This window comes from Labeo rohita, chromosome 10 (assembly GCF_022985175.1).
Source record: "Labeo rohita strain BAU-BD-2019 chromosome 10, IGBB_LRoh.1.0, whole genome shotgun sequence".
Taxonomy (NCBI): Eukaryota; Metazoa; Chordata; class Actinopteri; order Cypriniformes; family Cyprinidae; genus Labeo; species Labeo rohita.
Window position 1 is genome coordinate 23,285,735 of NC_066878.1, and position 23,162 is coordinate 23,308,896.

Consider the following 23,162-nt stretch of genomic DNA (forward strand, 5'->3'; position numbering starts at 1 on the left):
AAATTAAAGATTTTATCCCTAACAAGTATAATTACAGCTTGCTTAACTGTTGCATGTATGTACATTACCAAAAGTTAAAAGGTTTAATATTTTTGACATTAAAAATATCATATACTTGCCAAGGCTGCTTTTATTTTATCAAAAATAGATATTATAAATATCTGATAATATACCAGTGGTGGGCCGAAATGATCAGAATCACTGACTTAGTTTTAATATATTTTTCCATTAATGTGTATTAAATGATTTCCAATAGTCTATTCTCTTCATTTTGGGTGTGCTGCATCACAACCCCCATAGATGTAAGGCTACGTTTACACTGGTGCGTTTTTGTTTAAAAAATTCAAACAATCCTCATCCATACTGGAATTTCAGTCCGTACTACACGACCGAAAGTGTGCGTTACGTGATCATTCATGCACACTGTAACATGATGCTACATAAGAGAATACATAAGATTTATATTCCGCTTTTACTCAAAATTCATTTTAAACCACCAGCGAGTGTTTGTAATAACTTCCATTTGCCGTCTAATGTGTGTTTTGGCCATGTAATATTGAAATATGTTATGTCCTCTGAGTCAGAACAGCGATTGCAGAAGAGAGAAAGCATATGACGTTATACATACCGGCAGACAGCGCTGGAACGTTCTAGTGCTTGACAGTAAATTAGAGGAAAATGAATAGAAATTATGATTCTGTCTGAGGTATGTATTTTAAAACGAACATGCACTAGTGTAAATATAGCCTAAGAGAAAATTTTTGAGCTTTAGCAAAAAAAAAAAAAAATTCACTGATTTATTGTGTTGGATATATTTAGTTCCTTTGTGCAATGGCTCAGGAGTCTTTGAATCTGCATAAACGTCAATATAAATATTTTGAGATAATGTAATCTTGTTAAAATTGATTTTATAAAATTGTAATAGAAAAAAAAATATCATTCAGGAACCGGTATAAGCATCAGTATCGAAAATATTTGAACGTTACCCAACCCTAAATAGCATTCATTCTCGCTACATGAGATACCTGTTTGTAATGCAATGTACTGCTATACTGCATTTCTGTATAATATTTATGGTTTCTATAGCCATGGCTTCATTATGATGGTATTAAGAGGTAGATTAATTCATGCAAGATGCCACTGAAGGCCTAGGTGTGAAATGCACGGCCCGCCACTGTAATATACAACAGCTTTCTTCTATTTGAAAATATCTTTATATGCGATTTATTGCTATGCAGGGCAAAACTGAATTTTCAGCATTACTACTCCAGTCTTTAGTGTTATATGATTCTTCAGAAACCATTCTAATACGCTGATCAATGCTGCTTGATGTTTTTGTAGAAAAAGTTCTAAATTTTGGAATACTCTGATGGTTCAAAAGGAAAGCATTTATTAAAATGTTTTTTTTTTCTGAATCCATGGTGTCATTTTTGATTGATTTAATGCATCTTTGCTTAATAAAAGTACCTCTTTTTAAAAAAGTAAAAAAAAATCTTAAACGATAACCAACTGACCCTAACTTTCGAATGTTAGTGTATCTGTTCAGTCTTTTTGTTTGAGCATCTTAACCAGCCTGAAAATGTTTTTATAAGCTGGGACAAAGAAAAGTATGCTAACATTAAAATAAATAAATACTTTTAAGCATTAAAGATACTCCAGACACTCCAATTCTCAAGGTATCACATGTGACTCACCAGTATCCTTGGGTGGCATAAGGGGTTTTGCAGCCATATAAAATCATGTGATGGGCTGTGTCCATACTGGCATGAGGAACAAAGTCCACTGAGAATAAAAAAAAAAAAGAGTTTTAAATTCAGTACTTTTAACATGGTAAGATGGTAAGGTAAGCATCTTGAATGACAATCAACTATTTCTTGATAAATCAGTGTCAAAGCATTTATGCACACAAACAATTGGAAAGTCTTAAAGTGGTTTTATACACACAACTATTTAAAACAACTATTTGATACCTAAGCCAAACATAAGAACTCTGCACTGAAATGCATTTGTTGCATTATGTTTTCACTCAGAAACTGCTAGTAAATTTCACATATAATTACAAAGAAATAGCAAGCACATTAAATTGAACATAAAATAGTATTTTCTTGTAAAACATACATCTTTGATTCATTACCAAATTAAAAAAAAAAGAAATTTACAACGTAGGTTTGCATGAAACCTCTGCGAGGAGTTTGAAAGGATGAATGCTGTTTGTTCTGCATGAATAACCACAATGAACACCAATATGCTACACATAGAAAAAGTGATGGATATCTTGAGGAAAGGCCTCTCTCTCTATTGAAGCTATGAATAATACATGGGATGTTGATTGATGGCAGTAGCAGGACAGAGATAATGTAACTCTCAGATACATGCGCAAGTCTGGGTGGACCTGTTACTCTACAAACTACCGCCTCTATTCTCTAAAGACCACCACAATGAAACACAATACATTCATGGAAAGCTGAAGATTAAAAACAAGCCAGTTCCACACAACCAGTAAGCAATTATAACCACTGAAATCTCAGTACACAAAACAAGCTTCATTTCAGTGTAATAAGTAACTGAGATGTTGATTCAGTAACCGCCTTTGATTGTGCGGACTCCTTCAATGAATGATTTACTTTCTGAGTAATTCATCAAATACACCTGCTCAAATGAGTCATTTCCAGTGAATTGGACTACAGTGTTTGCGCTGTGTGTGTTTGTGTGTGCTTGCAGCTAGCAAAGAACAGAACGGTTTCAACTGTACATGAAGACCAAGGGTCATTAACATGCATTTATTTTATTGCAGTGAGTGTTTGAGGTTTGTTGAACTCAACAAACAGCCTGCCATTAGCCATCAGTCATGGCCGCTGCCGCTCGAGTCTCAATATTATGGTATTCACTGGCCTGGATGACTTGTGTAAAGATCTGCTTAAGCACACAGCAGGACAGAAAGGATATACTTTGATGTTCGCGAGAGCAAACACAGTCTCATCTGAAATTGAAACAGCAGAGACGGGCCTGAACGAGATTACATCTTTAAATCCTGATCAGATTAAACATTCATTTCATCAGGATCACAGTTAGCAAATAACATTCAAGCATATGAATTCAAGGTGGCAGTGCACACAGACAGAGTGGGCGCTGCTTGTCCAAACAATAGTGCAAATGCACTCAGGTTTCATTCATTGTGTGTTTAAGTCCTCATGACTTCAAGTTTTACCTGTTTGTAGGGGATTCATGTGGTGAGTATTAGTTCTTGTTCACTCATGTTTTTGGCTTAGTTTGGATGTTTACCTAATAAAGACTACATGTCTCTGTGTACTCACCTATGTAGGCCTCCCGTGATGTGGGTACAGGAACAGCCATACAGTAGTAGCTGTCAGACTGTTAAGAAACAAATACACTTATTAGGCATTTAGATACACATATTCATTAGTGATCATCAGACCATGTTTACAAAAGCAGACCAATTACTGAAGTTCTATATGCTGCATTAATTACTTACTGAAGTAAGCTGCTCAATTATCATTGGTACTCAGTTATAATTAATGGTTCTTCTTATCATTATTAATGTTAATAACAGTTTTTGCTGCTTAATATTTTGTGGAAACATTTTTTTCAGGATTCTTTGATGAACAGAAAGTTCAAAAGAAGGGCATTTATTTGAAATAGAATCTTTTGCAACATTATAAATGCCTTTACTATAGGGTTGCAAAATTTTATGCTGCAAAATTTTCAAAGTTGGAACTTTCCATGGGAATTAATGGGAATATATGGGAATTAACAGGAACATATGTAAATAAATGGGAATTTATTGGAATAAACAGAAATACATAGGAATTAAGTGGAATATATGGGAATAAATGGGAATATATAGGAATTAACAGGAACATACTGGAATTAACAGGAATATATGGGGATATATATGGGAATAAACTGAAATATATAGAAATTAAGGGGAATAAACAGGAATATATAGGAATTAAGGGGAATAAACAGGAATATATAGGAATTAAGGGGAATATATGGGAATAAACAGGAATATATGGGAATAAATGTGAATATATGGGAATAAACAGGAATATATGGGAATTAACAGGATTATATGTAAATAAATTGGAATTTACTGGAATAAACAGGAATACATATGGGAATAATTTGGAACATATAGGAATTATGGGGAATATATGGGGATTAAGGGGAACATCTGGGAATATATGGGAATAAACTGGAATATATAGAAATTAAGGGGAATATATGGGGATTAGGGGGAATAAATGGGAACATGTGGGAATAAACAGGAATATATAAGAATTAAGGGGAATATATAGGAATAAACAGGAATACGTGGAAATAAACTGAAATATATACAAATTAAGGGGAATATATGGGGATTAGGGGGAATAAATGGGAATATGTGGGAATAAACAGGAATATATGGGAATAAACTGGAACATATAGGAATTAAGGGGAATATATGGGAATTAAGAGGAAAAAATGGGAATATATAGGAATAAACAGGAATATATGGGGATTAAGGGGAATAAATGTGAATATATGGGAATAAACAGGAATATATGTAAAAAAAAAAAAAAGGGAATGTATTGGAATAAACAGAAATATATAAGAATTAAGGGGAATATATGGGAATTAAAGGCAATATATGGGAATTAACAGGAATATATGTAAATAAATGGGAATGTATTGGAATAAACAGGAATATATAGGAACTAAGAGAAATATATATGGGAATTAAAGGGAATATATGGGAACGTAAAATTGCAGGTTAGCATAACAGAGAACTTAAATGTAGTTGAAAAAACATCTTGCAGCAAAGTCTTGGTTAAAACAACCAGATTTAATACAAATTTGGTTGAATTTCTAATCTGTACATGCTCCATCACATGCACAATAATTTCTAGAATCTGCACGCTACAGCAGGACTACCATTTATAGTCACATTGCTGCATTTGAGCGGTGAAGTAAGTTGATGACATTACTATGGTAAATATATTTGATCTAAGCTATTAAAGTTTGACTAGCAAACACTAAATCAAAAAGTGTTTATATAGCAGCTGGCTAGCCGCAAATCAGACATGCTAAATGTACAGTAAGTTAGCTGTTAAGGTGCCAGCTCAACTGTGATGCCGTTTCTTCTGCTAGCCTGTTTTCTGTTATCATACAAGAATGTAGGTTATACTTTGATTTAGCATGCTGATTAAGGAGTGTTCTTCTATTCATCTATCTTATTTAGTAAAATATTTTGTAATTTTCATAATGCATTAGTTAATGCTGAAATTAACATTAACTAACATTAACAAATGTTGTAGAAGTATTGTTCATTCTTAGTTCATGTTAACTAATGTTAACTAATGAAACTTATTGTAAAGTGTTACCAATATTTTTACCATTCCAGAATATTCAACTGTTTGTAACTATTTATATATCTGTGCATGGCATTGCATTAGTATTTTTGCTCTCATTATCTTTTTTCTAAACTTTATAATTCTACAGAACGATACCATACATGTCAACTTATATTTTTAATGGGACTTTTTATCTGTATCTTTGTATATTATATTTATGTATTTATGTATGTAAATTACCCAAACATTTCCAATTAATTCTCTTAAATTCCCATAAATTCCAACTTGGAATATTTTCAAAACTCCCCAGCTTAACTTCACACATAACATTTCTAAAAAGTTTCTGGAAATTTACCAGAAATGTCCCACCCCTTTACTGTCACTGCTGCTCAATGTAATGCAAATTTGCTGAATAAAACCATTTATTTCTATTAAAACACACACACACACACCCCAAACATTTGAATGGTAGTACTAGTTAATAAGTAGCAGAACTGTATTTAACATTGATAATAATAAGAAAGGTCTCTTGAGCATATTTCCAATAAAGCCTGGAGAACTTGTACTTTTCTTGTGTTTCAATTATTCAGATTTAGGTGTGCTTTGTAACACTGTGATTCTCTCTTTCTTCACTGCCTGAGTAACATGGTTCAGTGCACTCAGCAGCATCGACTATACAGAAAATGAGCTAAAAACTGCAGTAATGACTACAGCTCTTATAATTACAAAGTGTGAGGAGATGCAGTCCAGACACTAACATAATAATATAACATAATGGATATCCTAACATAATAACAAGACATTACAAAATTAAATGCATTTATGCATCTGGAGGCCTTTGAAGATCAAATAAAAAATCTCAAATGTGGTTAAATATTTTACAATCTTTTTAACATTACTGAAATGCATTTTCTAAAATAGAAACCAATGTTAAAATGCAATAATTTTAGAGAAAACTGGTTAATTTTGGTCTTGTGGATTTAAAATCTTCATTATCCCTATAGTACATTGATGACTCATCTGTGCCTCATAATTATGCATGGGACTGCATGTAATTATCCTATAAGTAGACATTATTCTTAAATATTTATAACAGCATGTATTTATTTCCTGTGACAGATGCTTTAAACTCTGAGACTGTGTACTGTAGCTGTGAGACACATTCATGGATCGCAGTGAATGTTTGTTTATGAGTATCCAACACAAACATGATGCATCCACAGGAGCGTGCAACTGGTTTTTACAGCTCCTCGATATAGCCTTGAATAAACAGCACAAAATACAGTCTCAAAAGTTATTAAATAAGTAACAGTGTGTTCATATCTTCCACCCCGAGTACAAATGCAAACTGCTGTGCATTTATTGTCTGTATTAAATTATAGCTAATCACAGGATGTGCTTATTTAAACAGTAGTCTTACAAAAGAATGAATAATATATTTGTTCATTTTAATGCATGGAATGATGAAGTGCAGCATGCATTTATGGGAAACTTTGATGTTTTTAACTCAATGAGATTGAAATAAAACACAAGTCGTTGTTATGCTGCTGATCTCCCCTCTATCCCTTCCTCTCCAACACTTCCCACATCCACTTTCTATGCCATTTTTCAAAATAACTCTTACCTCTGTTGGGATCACCCCTGGTATGCGAATATCAAGTGAAAAGTTGTAAGGATTGGACAGGACGAATGGCTGTCTGGTCCTTGAGCAGTCATTGGGGTCTGACCAGGCATTGTCCTGAAACCTATTAGTGAAAAAAAGATTGTGCATTGCCATCTGAATTGCTCGGATGCATATTTGACAGTAAAGTACTGATAATAAAGTTGAGTTGCGTTAGGATAAATGTGCTAAAATTAACATCACAAAAATAACATCTTTTGTGTAACAACTAGATATTTCTACAGTCAAACAAAGCCAGTAAACTTAACCTCTTCTTGTCAGTGAAATGACTGAATCATAGGTGTGGGAGAAAAGAAAAACGATTCTCCGATGCATCGCGATTCTCGCTTCAATGATTCTGAACTGATTCTGAATATTTCAGAATCGATTCTGAGCTTGTTTTTTCTCCGCCATACGGCACGTGTGCGCACTAGAGAATTAGCAGGATTCACTGCACAGAATTTGTGCTGTGAGACACGCGCACATTGCTTGACAGTGTGCGCTTCCACCCGCTTTCATTAACGCAGTGCTATTAGATGCATGAAACTCGTGCACTGACAGACTTCCACGTGCGCTTGTGTTTGTTTGTCCTAAAGCTGGATTGTGGCTGTGGTTAAATGCACTTGCATTTTTGAATACTTTCATATGAAATTGATGTTCACACAGTCAGTTCTGTTTTCAGAGCAGGACAAAATATCTGATATATCGAAATAGATCTGTGCATTAGTGTTAATGCAGTCTGTTTAAGCTGCCACTGTCTATGATCTCATCAGTAATAATCAAACGCCAATAGTGCTGAGGGAAAAAGAAAAACCCATAACTATTGTCTGTAAACTTTCAGATATGCAAAAAGTAGCCTGCTTATATAATAAAAAAGTAAATTAAAAACTAAATAAATTTGATATAAAATTTATATGAAAATGTAGCCATGTGCAGTAACATTGAAAACCGGGAATGTGATGCATTGTGATATTGAGTTGATAATAAACTTTTACCTGTAACTTTTACTTGAAAATATTTTGCAATATGACTGTGTCCAAATCTTTCAGTTCTAAAATCTTTTTGATGGTACTTTTAAACCATACAACAGATTTCAGAAATTTTCAAAATAAAATGCAGATTTAATTTCAGGTTTGAGATAAAGATAAAATATTTTATAGATAGGGTAAGATTTTTATATTTGATATGGCTAGGTGCCCTTTTTTTGTTTTTTGACCTAGCTTTATTATCTATCTTGTGTAACTGGACTGATTAGAAAACAACAGAGATGTGTAAACAACCCTACATTTTGCACTGAAATTTTGGCTGAAATGGTTTTAGAGGGCTGAAATCACTGACCGGAACAGTGACGTGTAATTAGCTTTTTCTCCAGTGGACTGTTTTGACTGTGTCAGTGTCTAATTCGTGCACAAAATGTGGATAAACTACAACAGGTAAATAGGTGGCTGAGTTGATATCAGTTTCTTAAACTGAATTGATCCATTTGATTTAATTGACATGCAATATCCATAAAGTTAAGAAGAAAAAAAAATAACTAAAAAGTAATTAAATACATCATTTTGCATATATGAGCATATATGCACTGTCAATGATTTGTTATTTAATGTATGCTTGAATAAATCTGTCAAGATAAGTTTTTATTACTGCCACTGTTTAAACAACGAACAGTAGAATAGAGTAATATAAAACTGGCTTATGTGCAATTTAAATGTTTGGATTGTTAAATTTGATTAATGAATTGTTTAATAAATAAACATTTTTTTTTTTATTTTCCATTGTCAGCTAAAAGAAAACTTTGATTGAGGTTCAGTGATTCTGTAAAATATTCATTTTGGTGCATCACTAAAATAAAACTCCAAAAATGCCAGAAAACAAACAAAAAATAAATAGCATTAAACACAAAGACGACATCATGTATGGTGTTACTACATTAAGTTAAAATAAAAAAGGTAACAATTTATTTGTGTCCATGTTACATGTATTCGCTCTAGTAACTACAGTATATGAACGCTTTAATTTTTTACTCATTGCTCAGTATAATTATAACACATTCAACTGTAAATATGTGGCCAAAAAAACATTAAGGAATTGAATTGCCTCACCTCTTGAACCTGAACATGGGGTTTTGGACGCTGCGGCTATGGCACTGAAAGAAGAGCGCAAACACGAGCACGCCGCACCCCAGAATGCCCATCTTTGACCGGACGGAAGAGCGATCAACAACAGAACTGAAAGTGAGCCGATGCGTTTCAATCCTGCCCTGCCGCCATAAGCTGACTGCGGGCTGCTCCGGATCTCCTGCTCCTCCGATTCGCTCTTTCTGCTGTCCTCGCTTGTTCAATCTCTTCAAAAAAGTGCCATAAAAACAGTCCACGGCTCAGTCGCCCCCACACTTAATGAAACCAGGGCTGTCCAGGCACAGCACGACACCGCCAAGCGAGATGAAGAAGAGGAGGAGGAGAAAAGCTTCTTGCTTCTCACGCTGGGCAGCGCGTATCACGAATGCAACATCAGGCTTCTGTCACAACCTGCAAACACAGCAGCCAAAAGATGAGAACAGATGAAGAAAACGTAAATACACCTTTAAAAATATCTAAGTGGAAGAGATCAATTCTTACATCCCTACCGTCATTCATGAAATATACATGCAGTCTGTCTCTGAAGAGAGAGAGAGGGGGAATGGGAGAAGAGAGACAGAGAGAGCACACAATAATCTAATCAAAGAGGATTCCCATAACAATACTCCCGGTCTGCTCCCTAGGAGACACAGGAAGTCAAGGGGCCTCAGCAGTGCTTCGTGACGGGGGATGTCACTTCACTAGGGCGGCACCATACTGAATATCTCTGCGAGTTTTCAGATTGAATGAGTAGCACTTAGAGGGACTCTCTGCCAGACGTCAGTGAGCTGATTTGAATGTTGAGTTAATGAGCAGGGCTGAGCCACAGGGAATTATGGGAGGTATCAATATGCCGTGTGTTTATCCTGAGAGCATCATCACAATACATCCACATTCAGTGCCAGCGGCAAGACATTTGAATATCGTCAATGGGATGCAAAAACTGCCAAGCTAATCGTGACTGATATCATTTCTGTAAAGGCAGATGTCTCATGACGAAGAACAGAGGCCTATCCAAAGAAAGACAAATAAACGGCAGGAAAAACAAGCAGACGGGGAGGAACTGAGGGCTTACGCTCTTTCAGCGTAAGCTGAATTAATCGCTGAAATAATCCTCTTGACACTGTTAGAAATTAACATATTGCCAAGGAGCTGCTTAGTCTTTCTGAGCCATATGATATAAAAAACACACGCAGCATAATAGACTGTGTATATTTATTATGTTTATAGAAAGACACACACATACAGTATATACTTTGAAAATAGTTACAAGTATTTACATGCATATATTTATATTCATATCATTTAAATTATATATAAATATTTACACACACACACACACACACACATATATATATATATTTATATATAGGGTACACTTATTTACTATTAACTATGACTTTTCCCTCAATAAATAATTTTCTGCTTATTAATAGTTAGTAAGGTAAATGTTAAGTTTAGATATTAGGTAGGATTAGGGATGTAGAATAAAGTCATGTAGAATGAGGCATTAATATGTGCTTAATTGGTTCTAATAAATGGCTAATATTCTTGTAATATGCATGCTAATAAGCAACTAGTTAAGAGACCGTGTTACCATATTATAATAATACACAATATACCCAGTACACACATATATATTATGTAAACAAAAACTTTTATTTTGGAAGCAATTAATCGCATTTAATCGTTTGACAGGACTTACTTACAGTAAGTATTAAATTAAATAACACTAGTTCTGGCTGTCTTACTCCAAAAATCTAATGTTATCTTTTTAAGTTAAGGGGGCCTTTACACAACATAATTTTCATTGAAAAATGTATTCATTATGCATTTGGCCAGTTATTTACATGACAACAACATTTGGAAAGCTGTAAATCAGGTTTCAAATTGCATGGGGTTTTTTTTTTAAGTCAGGACTGTATGAATGAGTAACCAATGTCAATCCACTTTCTTATTTTCTGTAACACCCTAACTTTAAAAAGTCTGTTTGATATGTTGCCAATAAAAGTAGGCAGCTGTTTTATAAGAAGATATCTTCAAAACACTGAACTTCCAAGTATGAAATGCATTCTCTAAATCAAAGAAAACAGCATTTGCATGTTCCCAAGCATAATTTATGTAACTTTCAAGGATGATGGCATGATCTATAGCAGTGGTTTTCAAACCCGAGGGTTGTGAGACTTAAAAAACAGGTCTGATTTAAAGAAATTGTATTTTTGTACGTAACAAAGTTCGGTAAAACATTAGAATAGGGAACACATATTAACTAATAATTTAAAGTTTTCCATCAATAAACTCCTAATTTGCTGCTTATTAATAGTTAGTAAGGTAGTTGTTAAGTTTAAGTATGGGGTGGGATTAAGGGATCTAAAATATGGTCATATCCACCTTATTTTTCAGTAAGAGTTGGTGCAGCCATTTGTAATTTTTTTTTTGTCTGGCTTCTGGTCTCATCCACTTCCAGCTATTTTTAGCTGCACAAAAAGCTCAGTTTGCTGCTTCATTTTGCAAACTGGTGTGTCTTACCATATTATTTTAATGTATTATCTTAATTACAAACACACTTTTATAGATAACACTTTATAAATTATAAAAAATTATAAAAATTAATAAATTATAAAAAAACACTTTTATATGTTTTAACTAATTAATCATAAACATCAAAACGAAAGTAAGCAACAGCCGCCTCACAGCAGAATCCAATGTGTACTTTTGTTTGCGCTTTGTTTTTGCAGAGTTAAACATTGTAGCGAATCACAGACATATCTGTTGATTTCTGGAACGCAATGGCCAATCAGAAGCGTTTCAGTTAGTCAGAATCCACTCACTGCTCAAAACGCCTGTCAAAAGTCCTGAGTTCTGAAAGCTCGCAAATCCTCGTTATAACAAAGTGTAGATGCAATGTAAATAAGATTAATTGCACCATGTAGAGAGATCATTGATTATGGCAGAATTTTCTGAGATTGCGATAAAACTGAAATGAGTGACAGATTTTTAGTGATTAACAGAGCACTCTTTGCATGTTTTCTTGTTTATAGTCCATTCAGAATTTAAATAAAGGTTTCATTTTTGATTCTGCTAAGAAGACCAATGTGGCGTACATGCTGCAAAGTTTTAGGAGTGACATCTGCATATAAATGGGGGATTCTTTCTGACTGACATCTCTATATGGGTCAGGTCAATTAAAAAAAAATAGGGTTGCTATTAAAAAAAAAGTTTGAAAACCACTGATCTATAAAGCTACTTCCTTTTCTAAAATACAGTGAGCATCACTTATAAGACTCTATTATCCATACAAGTCATTCATTAACCATTTTCGCCATGATTTTAGATAAACATCTCATCAAGGCTATGGGACAGTAACTGGAAGGTTCATTGTGATCCTTCCACGCTTCTGAAATGAACTTCGTTTCAAAAATGTTTAAAAGCAAGTACAAATATGAAGTACATTCTTTAAAATCTGACTGTGGACGTTGTTTGGACCAACCTCATCGTCATGTGATCTGTTTATGGCTGCCGTAGTTCATCCGTGATGAAAGGTTGGTTATATGAAATTGTCAGAGACAAAAATAATGTCATCTAATTTTCTTCTGCAGCCTGAATTGCTTGAAAAGCTGCTTTTTCCCCAAAATGTTTCTGCAAGTAAATAGCCATTTCTTTTGTGGTTGATATTTCATATATAACCACATCATAACACAAATCAGATTTCTTCTTCATTAAACCTTCTTCAACGCTCAATACAAATCGACTCCAACTTTTAGCCTCATTAATTTCTCTCTGTGCTTGTGTTATGCATATTTTGATTTAATGAGGTTCTCGGTTGTTCCAAAGGACCGATTTTCTCTTCATTCTGGGTGTTTTTTGCAGTTGTCTTTGAACTATGCGAGACGTTTGTGTTTTATATTTGCTGATGCTTTTGAAAAAGCATCATTTGATATCTACAGAAAAAGCATTAAATCTCATACAGAGCCTGAAAAAGGTTCAAGATTGCTTTTTAAAAATGCCATCTATGCACAATAGGCCTCTCTCTTTTATTAGAATAAGTGGAAAATATTCATGTAAATTAAGATATAATACATTATTTAAGCCTATCTGTTAGGCTATTAATAAAAAATCTTCAATTTGAGAAAAAAAATACATTAGTACATTTACATTTCAGTCATCACAAACTGACCCAGTCTTGCTTTTTATAAAATCAAAACAGAAACTGTAAACCAGTAAGTTGCATCACTAGGTGAGCATATCATTAACAGCATGAATCATCTCACACGCGCAAGTCTGCACGTCACCCATACCTGTTATGAAATATAAACTGCAGCCTATAATAATCTCAAATAAGTGAAAAGAACACCACTGTAATCCAGAGAAACATCTCACTTTTTAGCAGCCAGTGATGCTTCATACTTTTAGAGAAATTCATCCCAAACAGCCATTATTTGTTATGTGGATGGATCATGGATGGACAGAGACAAAGAGCAGAAACAAACAGCCGTATTGAATGATCCGCTTCACTTTCTCATACATACACCATTGATCACCCCGCAAATATCAATCAGAGTCTCTCAGAAGTCGCAATAAATAATCACTGACGCAATTAATTCACTCAAATGCTCACACTATATAAAGCAGCTTTTCTCACAAAGCATTTACTCAGCTAACACTAATAAATCCACAGAGAGCACAACGGAGTCCACGAGAAGAAGGAAAGACAAAAAATCATAACAGGCTGCCTACCTCACTCGCTCGCCACGTAAAGATCTGAAGCACAGCAGAAAATGAGAGATGAACTGCTGCTGCTTCAGTGCAGCCTGACTCATTGAAACAGAGAGAGAGAGAGAGAGAGAGAGAGAGAGAGAGAGACAGCCCAGCATGCTGGTTGACATCATCATCACACCCAAGACCTGAAGAGAAGGTAACTATGGCAACCGCTGCACACCCACAGGCATTCACCGTCAGTTACCATAGTTACGTTCCCCATGAGTCTCTCTCTCCTCATTGATCCATCAGTGTTTAAGCAGCAGCCGGTAGCTCTCATTCACGGCTACACGCCGTCAAAACATAGCAGCTACGCCCACGCAGCCAGAGTCTGAGACTAACAATTGTGAAAAAAACACAATACAACCAATAAACTAGTAATTTATATTTTAATAAAAGGAGAAAAGCATTTTAAGTTTACTGGTTAATATTTAACATGTACAAAACGTAAGCAGTCAATGTAGGGAGGATGACTCTGATGACATCACTGACAATGCTATACAGAAGTGGGCGGCTGCCGAGCTCTTTTGACGCAATATGCGTTTCCATGGTAACAGCAGCCTCTTTGATGGAGCTCTTTTCATTACTCATGGGTAATGTAGTTCTTCAGTGGGAATTAGGTTATTGCTCTTGTTTTATTAAGTTAAAATCTTGAGGTTTCGGCAGAAGCATATATTTCAGAGCTCTAGGTCTGTGTTGAAAACTATACATCTTCAATTTGCAAGCACTTTATTAAGCAATACAGAACTACAGGCTTTTATTATAGTATTTGTTATATTTGTATTTGAAACTGTTTCTCTTAAAATTCCAGATACAGGCCTAGGTTTAATACTTACAGTTACATATATGTGACCCTGGACCACAAAACCAGTCATAAATGTCCATTTCTGAAATTGAGATTTCTATATAACCTGAAAGATAATGTATAAATAATCTTTCTATTGGTGTATTTGGCCGAGATACAACTATTTGAAAATCTGGAATCTGAGGGTGCAAAAAAAAAATTAAATATTGAGAAAACAAATGAAGTTCTTAGCAATGCATATTACTAATCAAAAATTAAGTTTAGATATATTTACAGTAGGAAATTTACTAAATATCTTCATGCAACATGATCTTTCCTTAATATCCTGGTTATTTTTGGCATAAAAGAAAATTTGATCATTTTGACCGACACAATGGCTATAGCTACAAATATATCTGTGCTACTTATGACTGGTTTTGTGGTCAGGGTCACATATTTTGTGCTGCTAAGTTAGCAGTGGTAAACGCAGTATACACACCCATTACTGAATTTGATGCAAATGTATTTTTTGCTTGTTCTGTTCAAACCAAAGATATAATATTTAAACAAATTGTTTCCATTTACCATTTTATCATTACTGTCTTCTGTCTACACATCATCTAATAAGGGTAAAAAAAAAACCCTTAAAACATGTATGAAATATTTGAAATGTACAAAATGTTGATATTTTGAAGCATTTCATTTAATGGGAAAACACTAAACTAGATTCTAACAGTAACATATATGTTAATTTAAATTTGTTAATTTAAAATTTATGTTAAAGGTAAGATTTAGGTTAATTTAGGGTATTTTTTGTGGTATTTTCATCTTCCGAGGTAAAAATCGACATTGTGTCAACAGGATGTGACGCTTTCCTGTGGCAGACACCAAACTGTGAGATATTACAGCACAGTTAAGAGATGTGAGTTTTAGGCTTTCTCCACAGTCAATGCAATCCACCTATACTCTGAACAAACAGCTTATATTTGTGAAACACAAATATTAATAGAGAGACAGAAATGCAATGGTAAACTAAAGTGTGACAATTGTGGGAACTTGATGTTTTTACCTCCAAAAAAAAAAAACTGATTGGAACTGAGGTGGGCGCTACTCTCCCCCTTTAATCTCCAGTATACTATGCCATTTTTTTGCTCACAGTAATAGATCACCCAAAAATAAAAATGTTCTCACACTCAGGGCATTGACTTAATTGATGGACTGGTGTGGTGTGGATTACTTGTGGATTATTGCAATGTTTTTATCAGCTGTTTTGACTCTCATTCTGATGGCACCCATTCACTGCAGAGGATCCATTGGTGAGCAAGTGATGTAGTGCTACATTTCTCCAAATCTGATGAAGAAACAAATTCATCTACATCTTGGATGGCCTGAGGGTTTAGTTCAGGTGTGCCCAAACTCGGTCCTGGTGTGCCAGTGTCCTGCAGAGTTTAGCTCCAACCCCAATTAGACACACCTGAACCAGCTAGTCAAGCACTTACTAGGCACACTAGAAACTTCCTGGCAGGCATGTTGAGGCAAGTTGGAGCTTAACTCTCCAGGTTCGAGTTTGCACACCCCTGTTTTAGTTCTTCAATCCTGCTCCTGGGGACCCACTAACTGGGCTTCCATCCAAAGTTGCGAATTTAACTTATGTGCAAAAATTAAAATGTCGCATAAAACATTTGGGAATAAGCACCGTTTCCATCCAACAAATCAAAGAGAACAAAATCGTCACTTCCTGATAAACTGACACTATATATTACTAAGAAAAGTAGGAGAAACAACTGAATATAGTAATTTTCATATATAATAAATTACAATACTTTTTTGATGCGTATAGAGGAATTTATTCAGCAAATGTGTTTCCATCTCCCATTATACGCACAAGTCAAAAACCACCTCAAGCAAGTGTAAAAACTTTTTTTGCGAATAAAGGGATTTTTAATCAAAATGTGGTGTTTCCATCACTTGTTTCTGACACGTTACTAAAAAATGTGCAAAAAAACAGGGTGATGGAAACATGCTTCAGCACACCTGGCCTGTAATTAGTCATGTGATGCTGATGACCTTGATTAGCTGGTTTAGGTATTCAAATCTCTACATGGTTTAGCCCCATCTTATATTGCTGATCTAATCCAGGAACAAAAGTCAACGAGATCATTATGATCTCAATCACAGTTGTTCCTCGGTCTAAGATGAGGTCTAGAGGGGATCGCGCTTTTGCGGTCGCCGCCCCCTAATTTATGGAACAGTTTGCCTTTATATATTAGGGACCTTCCTACGCTCGGCCATTTAAAAGCCATTTGAAAACATACTTTTTTATGATAGCGTTTGATTAAAGATAAGTGTGAAGGGTGCTAGTGTCATTTATTTCTTTTTTAAATTCTATTTTTATTTTTGTTATTTTTATTGATTTTTTTATTTAGATATTTGGGTATACATTGTTTTTTATTTGTCTTTTTCTGCTCATTGTGTTACTGCTTGTACAGCACTACGGTCAACATTGTTGTTTTATTCAGTGCTTTAAAAATAAATTTGAACTCTGAACTCTTTAGGTGTGTTTTATTAGGACTGTACCAAAACTCTGCAGGACAGTGAGTCTTAAGGAGCAGTGTTAAGACCTAGGCCTGAAGGTGAGTAAATCTTGGGTGAAACTGAAATTAGCAAGCATCTCACACAATTTTATTCTTTTGCACAAGGTCCACAATCATAATGCAAACATTTATAAAACTACATACAGTTGTATTTTAAAGGAGTAATGCCAATAATAAAGTCTGATTTATTATGGAAATAAAGGTGATTTATATGGAAAACTACAGAATTCTTAAAACCTAATGAAAAATGACATGTTACTTTTAACAGCACACAAGTTAACAAGAGTTAAAGATATAAAGTGAATAGATTTGCTTCGGGAATAATAACAGCTACAAGCAGTGGCATGTCTATGTGTAAAGCGTTTCAATCAGTTATATGCCTGCTCCCCTTCCCAACCCTGATCCTGGAGGCAAACCAACACCTACACATTTCTGAAATCTTTCTAATAAAATACACCCAATTCAACTCATTAGCTCATTAGTACAGACTACAATATCCGAAAAAGATGTGTCAGATAAGGGAGACTGAAAAATTGTCCTGGTTTTTGTTTTGTTTTGTTTTGTGTGTTAATGCATATTCAATGCTTTTGTTTGTCACAATAATGTAATATTTTTCAAACAACTTTTTTGAGGAACTACACAGCATAAACGAACAATGTGATTTAAAAACACCCAATCAAATGACAACTTGTGTTGATAATAAATAAAATTAAAACAGTTAACTGTATCGATGTGATGCTTAAAAATAAATACAGCAAAAAGCAATCCAAAGCATGAAAAATACACTATTACACACCATCAACGATAAAAAAAAAGCCAAAAAAAGGTGTGGGGAAAAAAGTGCACTTCCACAATGTACTTGTGGTTGAATGTACACTTAGTACACTTAGACGATCTTATGTTTATCTTAAGAAGTACTAAAGAATAATGTTTAGTATATTAAGTACTAAATTAGCGCGTGAAAATAGAGCACTTTAAGTAGCCTACTTTATAAAAGTGAACTTTTTTCCAACTGGAGAATAATGTCAGCGTTTTAAACAATTAAAAACAATATTTTTACTTTAATGGCTATTATTAAAATATTTTTTAAAACCTTAATAAACATTTATAGTTTTATTTTAATAAGAACAGCTGTCTTTTTAGCTACATCTATAGCTTTTTAAGCCATCCGTTTGAAAATAAAACGTCAGATTTGCCATTAAATACAATTTCGTAATAGCTAGTTGTAACAAACAGGCTTTTCGATGCGTATTTAGTACAAGTTGAAAGTGAACGGCTAGTTGCTTTGCTAACCAATGACGTCGTGTGAAGTTCAGGGAACTTCAATGACATGGATTAAAAACTGAGAAAACACTGACTAAACGACTGGCTTATGTGAGACAAACAAAGGAACATAAAATGATAATATACTCTACTCAGAGAAACGACAATTATTTACCTTCATTTTCGGTGCTTGTTTTGTTCATGTTCAGTGTCAGTCAGACCAGTGTAATCGATACGTGAGCTTCTGAACGAGCGAGACTATCACGTGATCGTGTGTGGATGAAAGAATACGGTATCCGTTTAATAATTCAAAATAATAATAATAATAATAATAATGAAATAACGTTTTGACTTAACAAATATACATATTTAAAACAGTTTGTGTAGTTTATGCTTTAAAATAATAAGTAGTTAAATAAAAAAAGAACACGGTAAAATAATTAATGGAAACATAAAATGACATATATTTAAAAAGTCAGGTTAAGAAGTCAGGAAAATGATTAGTAGGCTACAGGTCTGTAGGCACGTAGATTTTATTAAAGTGTAAAGCTTGTTGCGTTTTGATACAAACGAGTGCAGTGACTCAGCCATAACACATAAATGAGTCACTCACAGATCATAACACGTTCTTTTGTCGCTACCTTCTGGCGTGAAAATGAAAGATCGCCGAACAACACATTAATGAACAAATCTTTTTTTGTGAAAAAATTCAAAAGACTCGATTCACTGAGATGAATCAAACGACTCCTCGTCAGAGAAATAGTATAAAATACATGCAGTCAGGGCGGACACAAACGAGACCAAGGGCGGAAATCGCATGCAAGTGTTACAAAAAAAAGGGGATTTTTTTTTTTTTTTTTTTTTTTTTTGCTTTATATGCAAATAAAAATGAAGAACAAGATAGTACATCCTATTTAATTCCCCACCTATCACACTGCTCTAGTAGGTAAATCTGTTAAGTAAGTCCAATTTCATAATTCAGTAGCTCAAGCTAAAAGTATTCCTGGATGACCTACTTCCACTGAGATTCTGAACACTTTACTGTCCCATGAGACCACAGGAAAGGATTTGTGAATAGCAGTGAAGCAACGTAACTGCCAGTGTACTTCAATTAATGGTGACAACATTGTGTATGTACTGTAGTACGTGTGGGATTCATTCGTACTGCACAGATTTATATACAAAATACTTTTTTTAATGGTCATAAAAATAATAAAATAGTTATAATACCTAGGGGAGAGTGGGGTAAGATGAGCCTTTTTTTTTTTTTTTTTACTTATGTGGTGTTCAAGATAAGGAAACATAAGGCAGAGGTACAATGAAAGCATCTAAAGTAATTTAAGGATGTTTTAAATTATACAAATGTATAAACAATTCTAAAAATATGGCTTCTTATAAAAAAGTGTTTCTGTGGCTCAGTTTGCTCCAGGTTAGGGGTAAGTTGACCCGAGTCAGTGGGTAAGATGAGCCATCTGGCTGTAAATGAACCATCTGATTCAAATCCATGTGAATTTTTTAAAGATAATTTACTTATAAAATTAATTTAATAATCAGATTTCCTTTATACTTCTTTTAAAGCTAACTTAACCTAAAACCAGCCGAATGAAGTTTAAATTTCAGTCTTTAATTGTTTGCATTTATGAAACAATACAGTATGTTGAACAACAATTGTAACCTTCTCAAACACAGACTAAACAGAGAGTTTGTGGCATCAAAACTGTATTAGAATGAAGGAATAAATGTCACTGAAACTAATAAACATTTTAGTCAAAAGATTCTTGGCATGGCAGCTTTTCTGCAATGTCGAACAGGCCATTAGGGACTATGGGGGAAAGATATATTTGATTATATTGTGATGAAAACATCTCCAGGTTCTCAGAGTGAGAGTGCACCTGTCCCTATCAAATAAACTACAAATAATATGTATAAATGTGATCGACTAAACCAGTTGCATAATATCACATTAAAATACCAGTTTATGCTTTAGAGATTTAACTTAACTTCACTTTCTTATGGTGGGGTAAGTGAAAATGCTGGCTTAATTTACCCACAGCATTATGCTCATTTTGCCCCATAGCTGGCATTTTGCCATTAATTATAATAATCCAGTGAGATTTTTGTGTGGAGCACAGGCTGTTGTCAGACTCCTTGTGCAAACAGAGATGTGATCTCTCCATCATTCAGTCCAGTCTGTCTTAAGAAACAGAAAAAACGGAGACAGACTAAATCCAGAAGAACTGTGGCAACATCTCCAAGATCCTTTAAGAGACCTACACCTACAAAGCTACAGTACAGGCACATAAAATGATGATGCTGTCAAAAACAGTGTCATAAACAGATTTTCTTTATCAATGAACTTTTATTTATTTATTTATTAACTAAAATAAATCAGCATTTGATGTGACCATCCTTTGCGTTTAAAGCAGCTTTTCCCCTATGTGCACTTGTGCAGAGTTTTTCAGGTAGCTTTGCAGGTAGGTTACTTGAAACATCTTGGAGATGTTGAAACAGTTCTTCTAGATTTAGTCTGTGTCAGTTTTTGTTTCTTCATGTCATTCCAGAGACAGACTGGATGTTGGTGAGATCAGATCTCTGTGTGGAGCACTGGCTGTTGTCAGACTCCTTGTGCAAACAAAAATCTCACTAGATTATTACAATTAATGGCAAACAGAATGTTTGGAAATGTTAACCTACAGCAAAAGATAGAAATAACTTACTTTAAACCATTTTTTAGCTGGTGAAAATACTAGTGGCCTAAAACTTTTGCACAGTACTGTAGCTTACCAATTCAGGTTAATATTTAGCTACATGATTTGCATGGTTTTATATGTAGCTACATCACCTATATGCTTCATAAATATTTTAGACCTGGATAAATTTGCTTTGATGCAACATCTGTTATGCTAACATTTTAAGCCAGAAACAGTTTAGCAAATGGGTGTCTTCCACTCCTCCCAAGTGTCTCTCCTTTTCGCAGTCTGGCAGAAATGATGGGTGCTTCCAAAATACATGGTCACATGACAGTAAAAGTGTACAGTTGGCAAGATACAGAGGGTGCGTCAACTTACCCACTGGCTCAACTTACCCCACTTCTCCCCTACTTAGTTGTGATTATGGAATGAGATTATGGAAACACATTTCTAACTGGCTTACTTCTAGTGGTGATCTTGCTCATCTCAAATGATCCTATCCAGTCCAGTCACAACACTCCTTCAGATCCCAAAAGCAGAGAGTGATGCAGAGATGACGTATTTTCATAGGCCAAAACTGTAAAAAAGTTAGCATTTTAGCAGTTTCAGTTCCATCGTTCTAAATCAGTGGGTTTTTGGTTAAATAAGGTCACAAGCTCAAGCACTTTTCACAGCCTCATTGTGTTTGTAATCACACTCTTTGCGAGCTATTCCAATGAAACTCAAACTTTCAGGGAAATGTTTTTACAAGTAAAGACTAAAAAAGTTCTTTGAAGCTTAGTGGTGGTGACGTTTAAAGGAGAAGTCCACTTCCAAAACAAAGATTCACATATAACATAAAACACATAAAACATAATTTCTTTACGACTGAAGAAAGAAAGACATGAACATCTTGGATGTACAGTATATGTGAATCTTTGTTTTGGAGTGGACTTCTCTTTTAAGTCATATGATTGTGGTGTATTCATTCACAGCGTACTATACATTTATCTTTTTACTTCTGCCTAAACTTTTGTTTATCATAGAGTTTTTATTTATTTATTATTATATATTTTTTTATTTATTTATTTATTTTTAATTTTTGCAGTAATCCAAAAGCCAATGGAAAAATCCTGTTGGGTTTTTGTCAAGGAAATCATTCAGGAGTGATTCGAACTTGCACATGGCCTAAAGTAATACGCCATCACTGCCATTTGAGAACCCCTGTTTACAGACAAATGGTTATACTAAATATTTTTTGTTAGTAATTTTAGTTTATAAATAAAATACATTTATGTATTGTTATTAATTATTTATTCTAATAAACTAATATATAATTTTAAAAGTAGTATATTAATTAATTATATTATATTATTATATTAATTATATTTATAAACTATTAATATCCTCACTTTACAGCATTTTTTTTCATTTGGAGGCATGGCCACTTCATTTAGTCTGTCTGTGTGTTTTCTGTCTCTTCATACACTGAAAAAAAAGGTACAAAAGCTGTCACTGGTGCGGTGCCTTTTCAAAAGGTACACGTTTGTTCCTAAAGTGTCCATTTTAGTACCTTAATTTTTACCTAAAATGTAAATATTAGTACCTAAATAGTACAAAAGTGTACCTTTTAAAAAGGTATGGCCCCTGTGACAGCTTTTGTACCTTTTTTTTTTCTGGGAATGTGTACATTTACATTTAGTCACTTAGCAGGTGCTTTTATTCAAAGCGACTTACAAATGAGGACAATGGAAGCAATCAAAATTATCTCTCAGTTAGCCTAACTCAGTGCATGTAGCAAGGGTGTTTTTTAACCCTTGTGCAACCTTTTGGACATTTTTGTCCTTTTCAGTTTTGTTTTTTTGATCATTTTGCCTGGGATATTGCCAGCTGCATAAATTTGGGCACAGGTGTGTATTTTTATTGGAATTTTACTATTTCACCCCAATTTCCTTTAATAAAT

At 34.2% G+C, this 23,162-nt stretch overlaps 1 protein-coding gene across 3 annotated transcripts in view; it reads right to left on the reverse strand.

The window, feature by feature from the left end:
* Window positions 1-18,802, reverse strand: part of pam (peptidylglycine alpha-amidating monooxygenase) — a 57,488-nt gene extending 38,686 nt beyond the window's left edge. For 2 of the 3 annotated variants that reach the window (XM_051120507.1, XM_051120504.1), the window contains exons 1-5: window positions 13,869-13,978; window positions 9,117-9,542; window positions 6,979-7,099; window positions 3,315-3,372; window positions 1,695-1,782 (exon numbers count right to left, since the gene is read on the reverse strand). In XM_051120507.1, the coding sequence (XP_050976464.1) occupies window positions 1,695-1,782; window positions 3,315-3,372; window positions 6,979-7,099; window positions 9,117-9,208 (359 nt within the window). In that variant the 5' untranslated portion in view covers window positions 9,209-9,542; window positions 13,869-13,978. Of the gene's footprint in view, window positions 1-1,694; window positions 1,783-3,314; window positions 3,373-6,978; window positions 7,100-9,116; window positions 9,543-13,868; window positions 13,979-18,705 lie in introns of those variants that run through there. The other variant, XM_051120505.1, reaches the window with a different exon arrangement.
* Window positions 18,803-23,162: the final 4,360 nt, after the last annotated feature.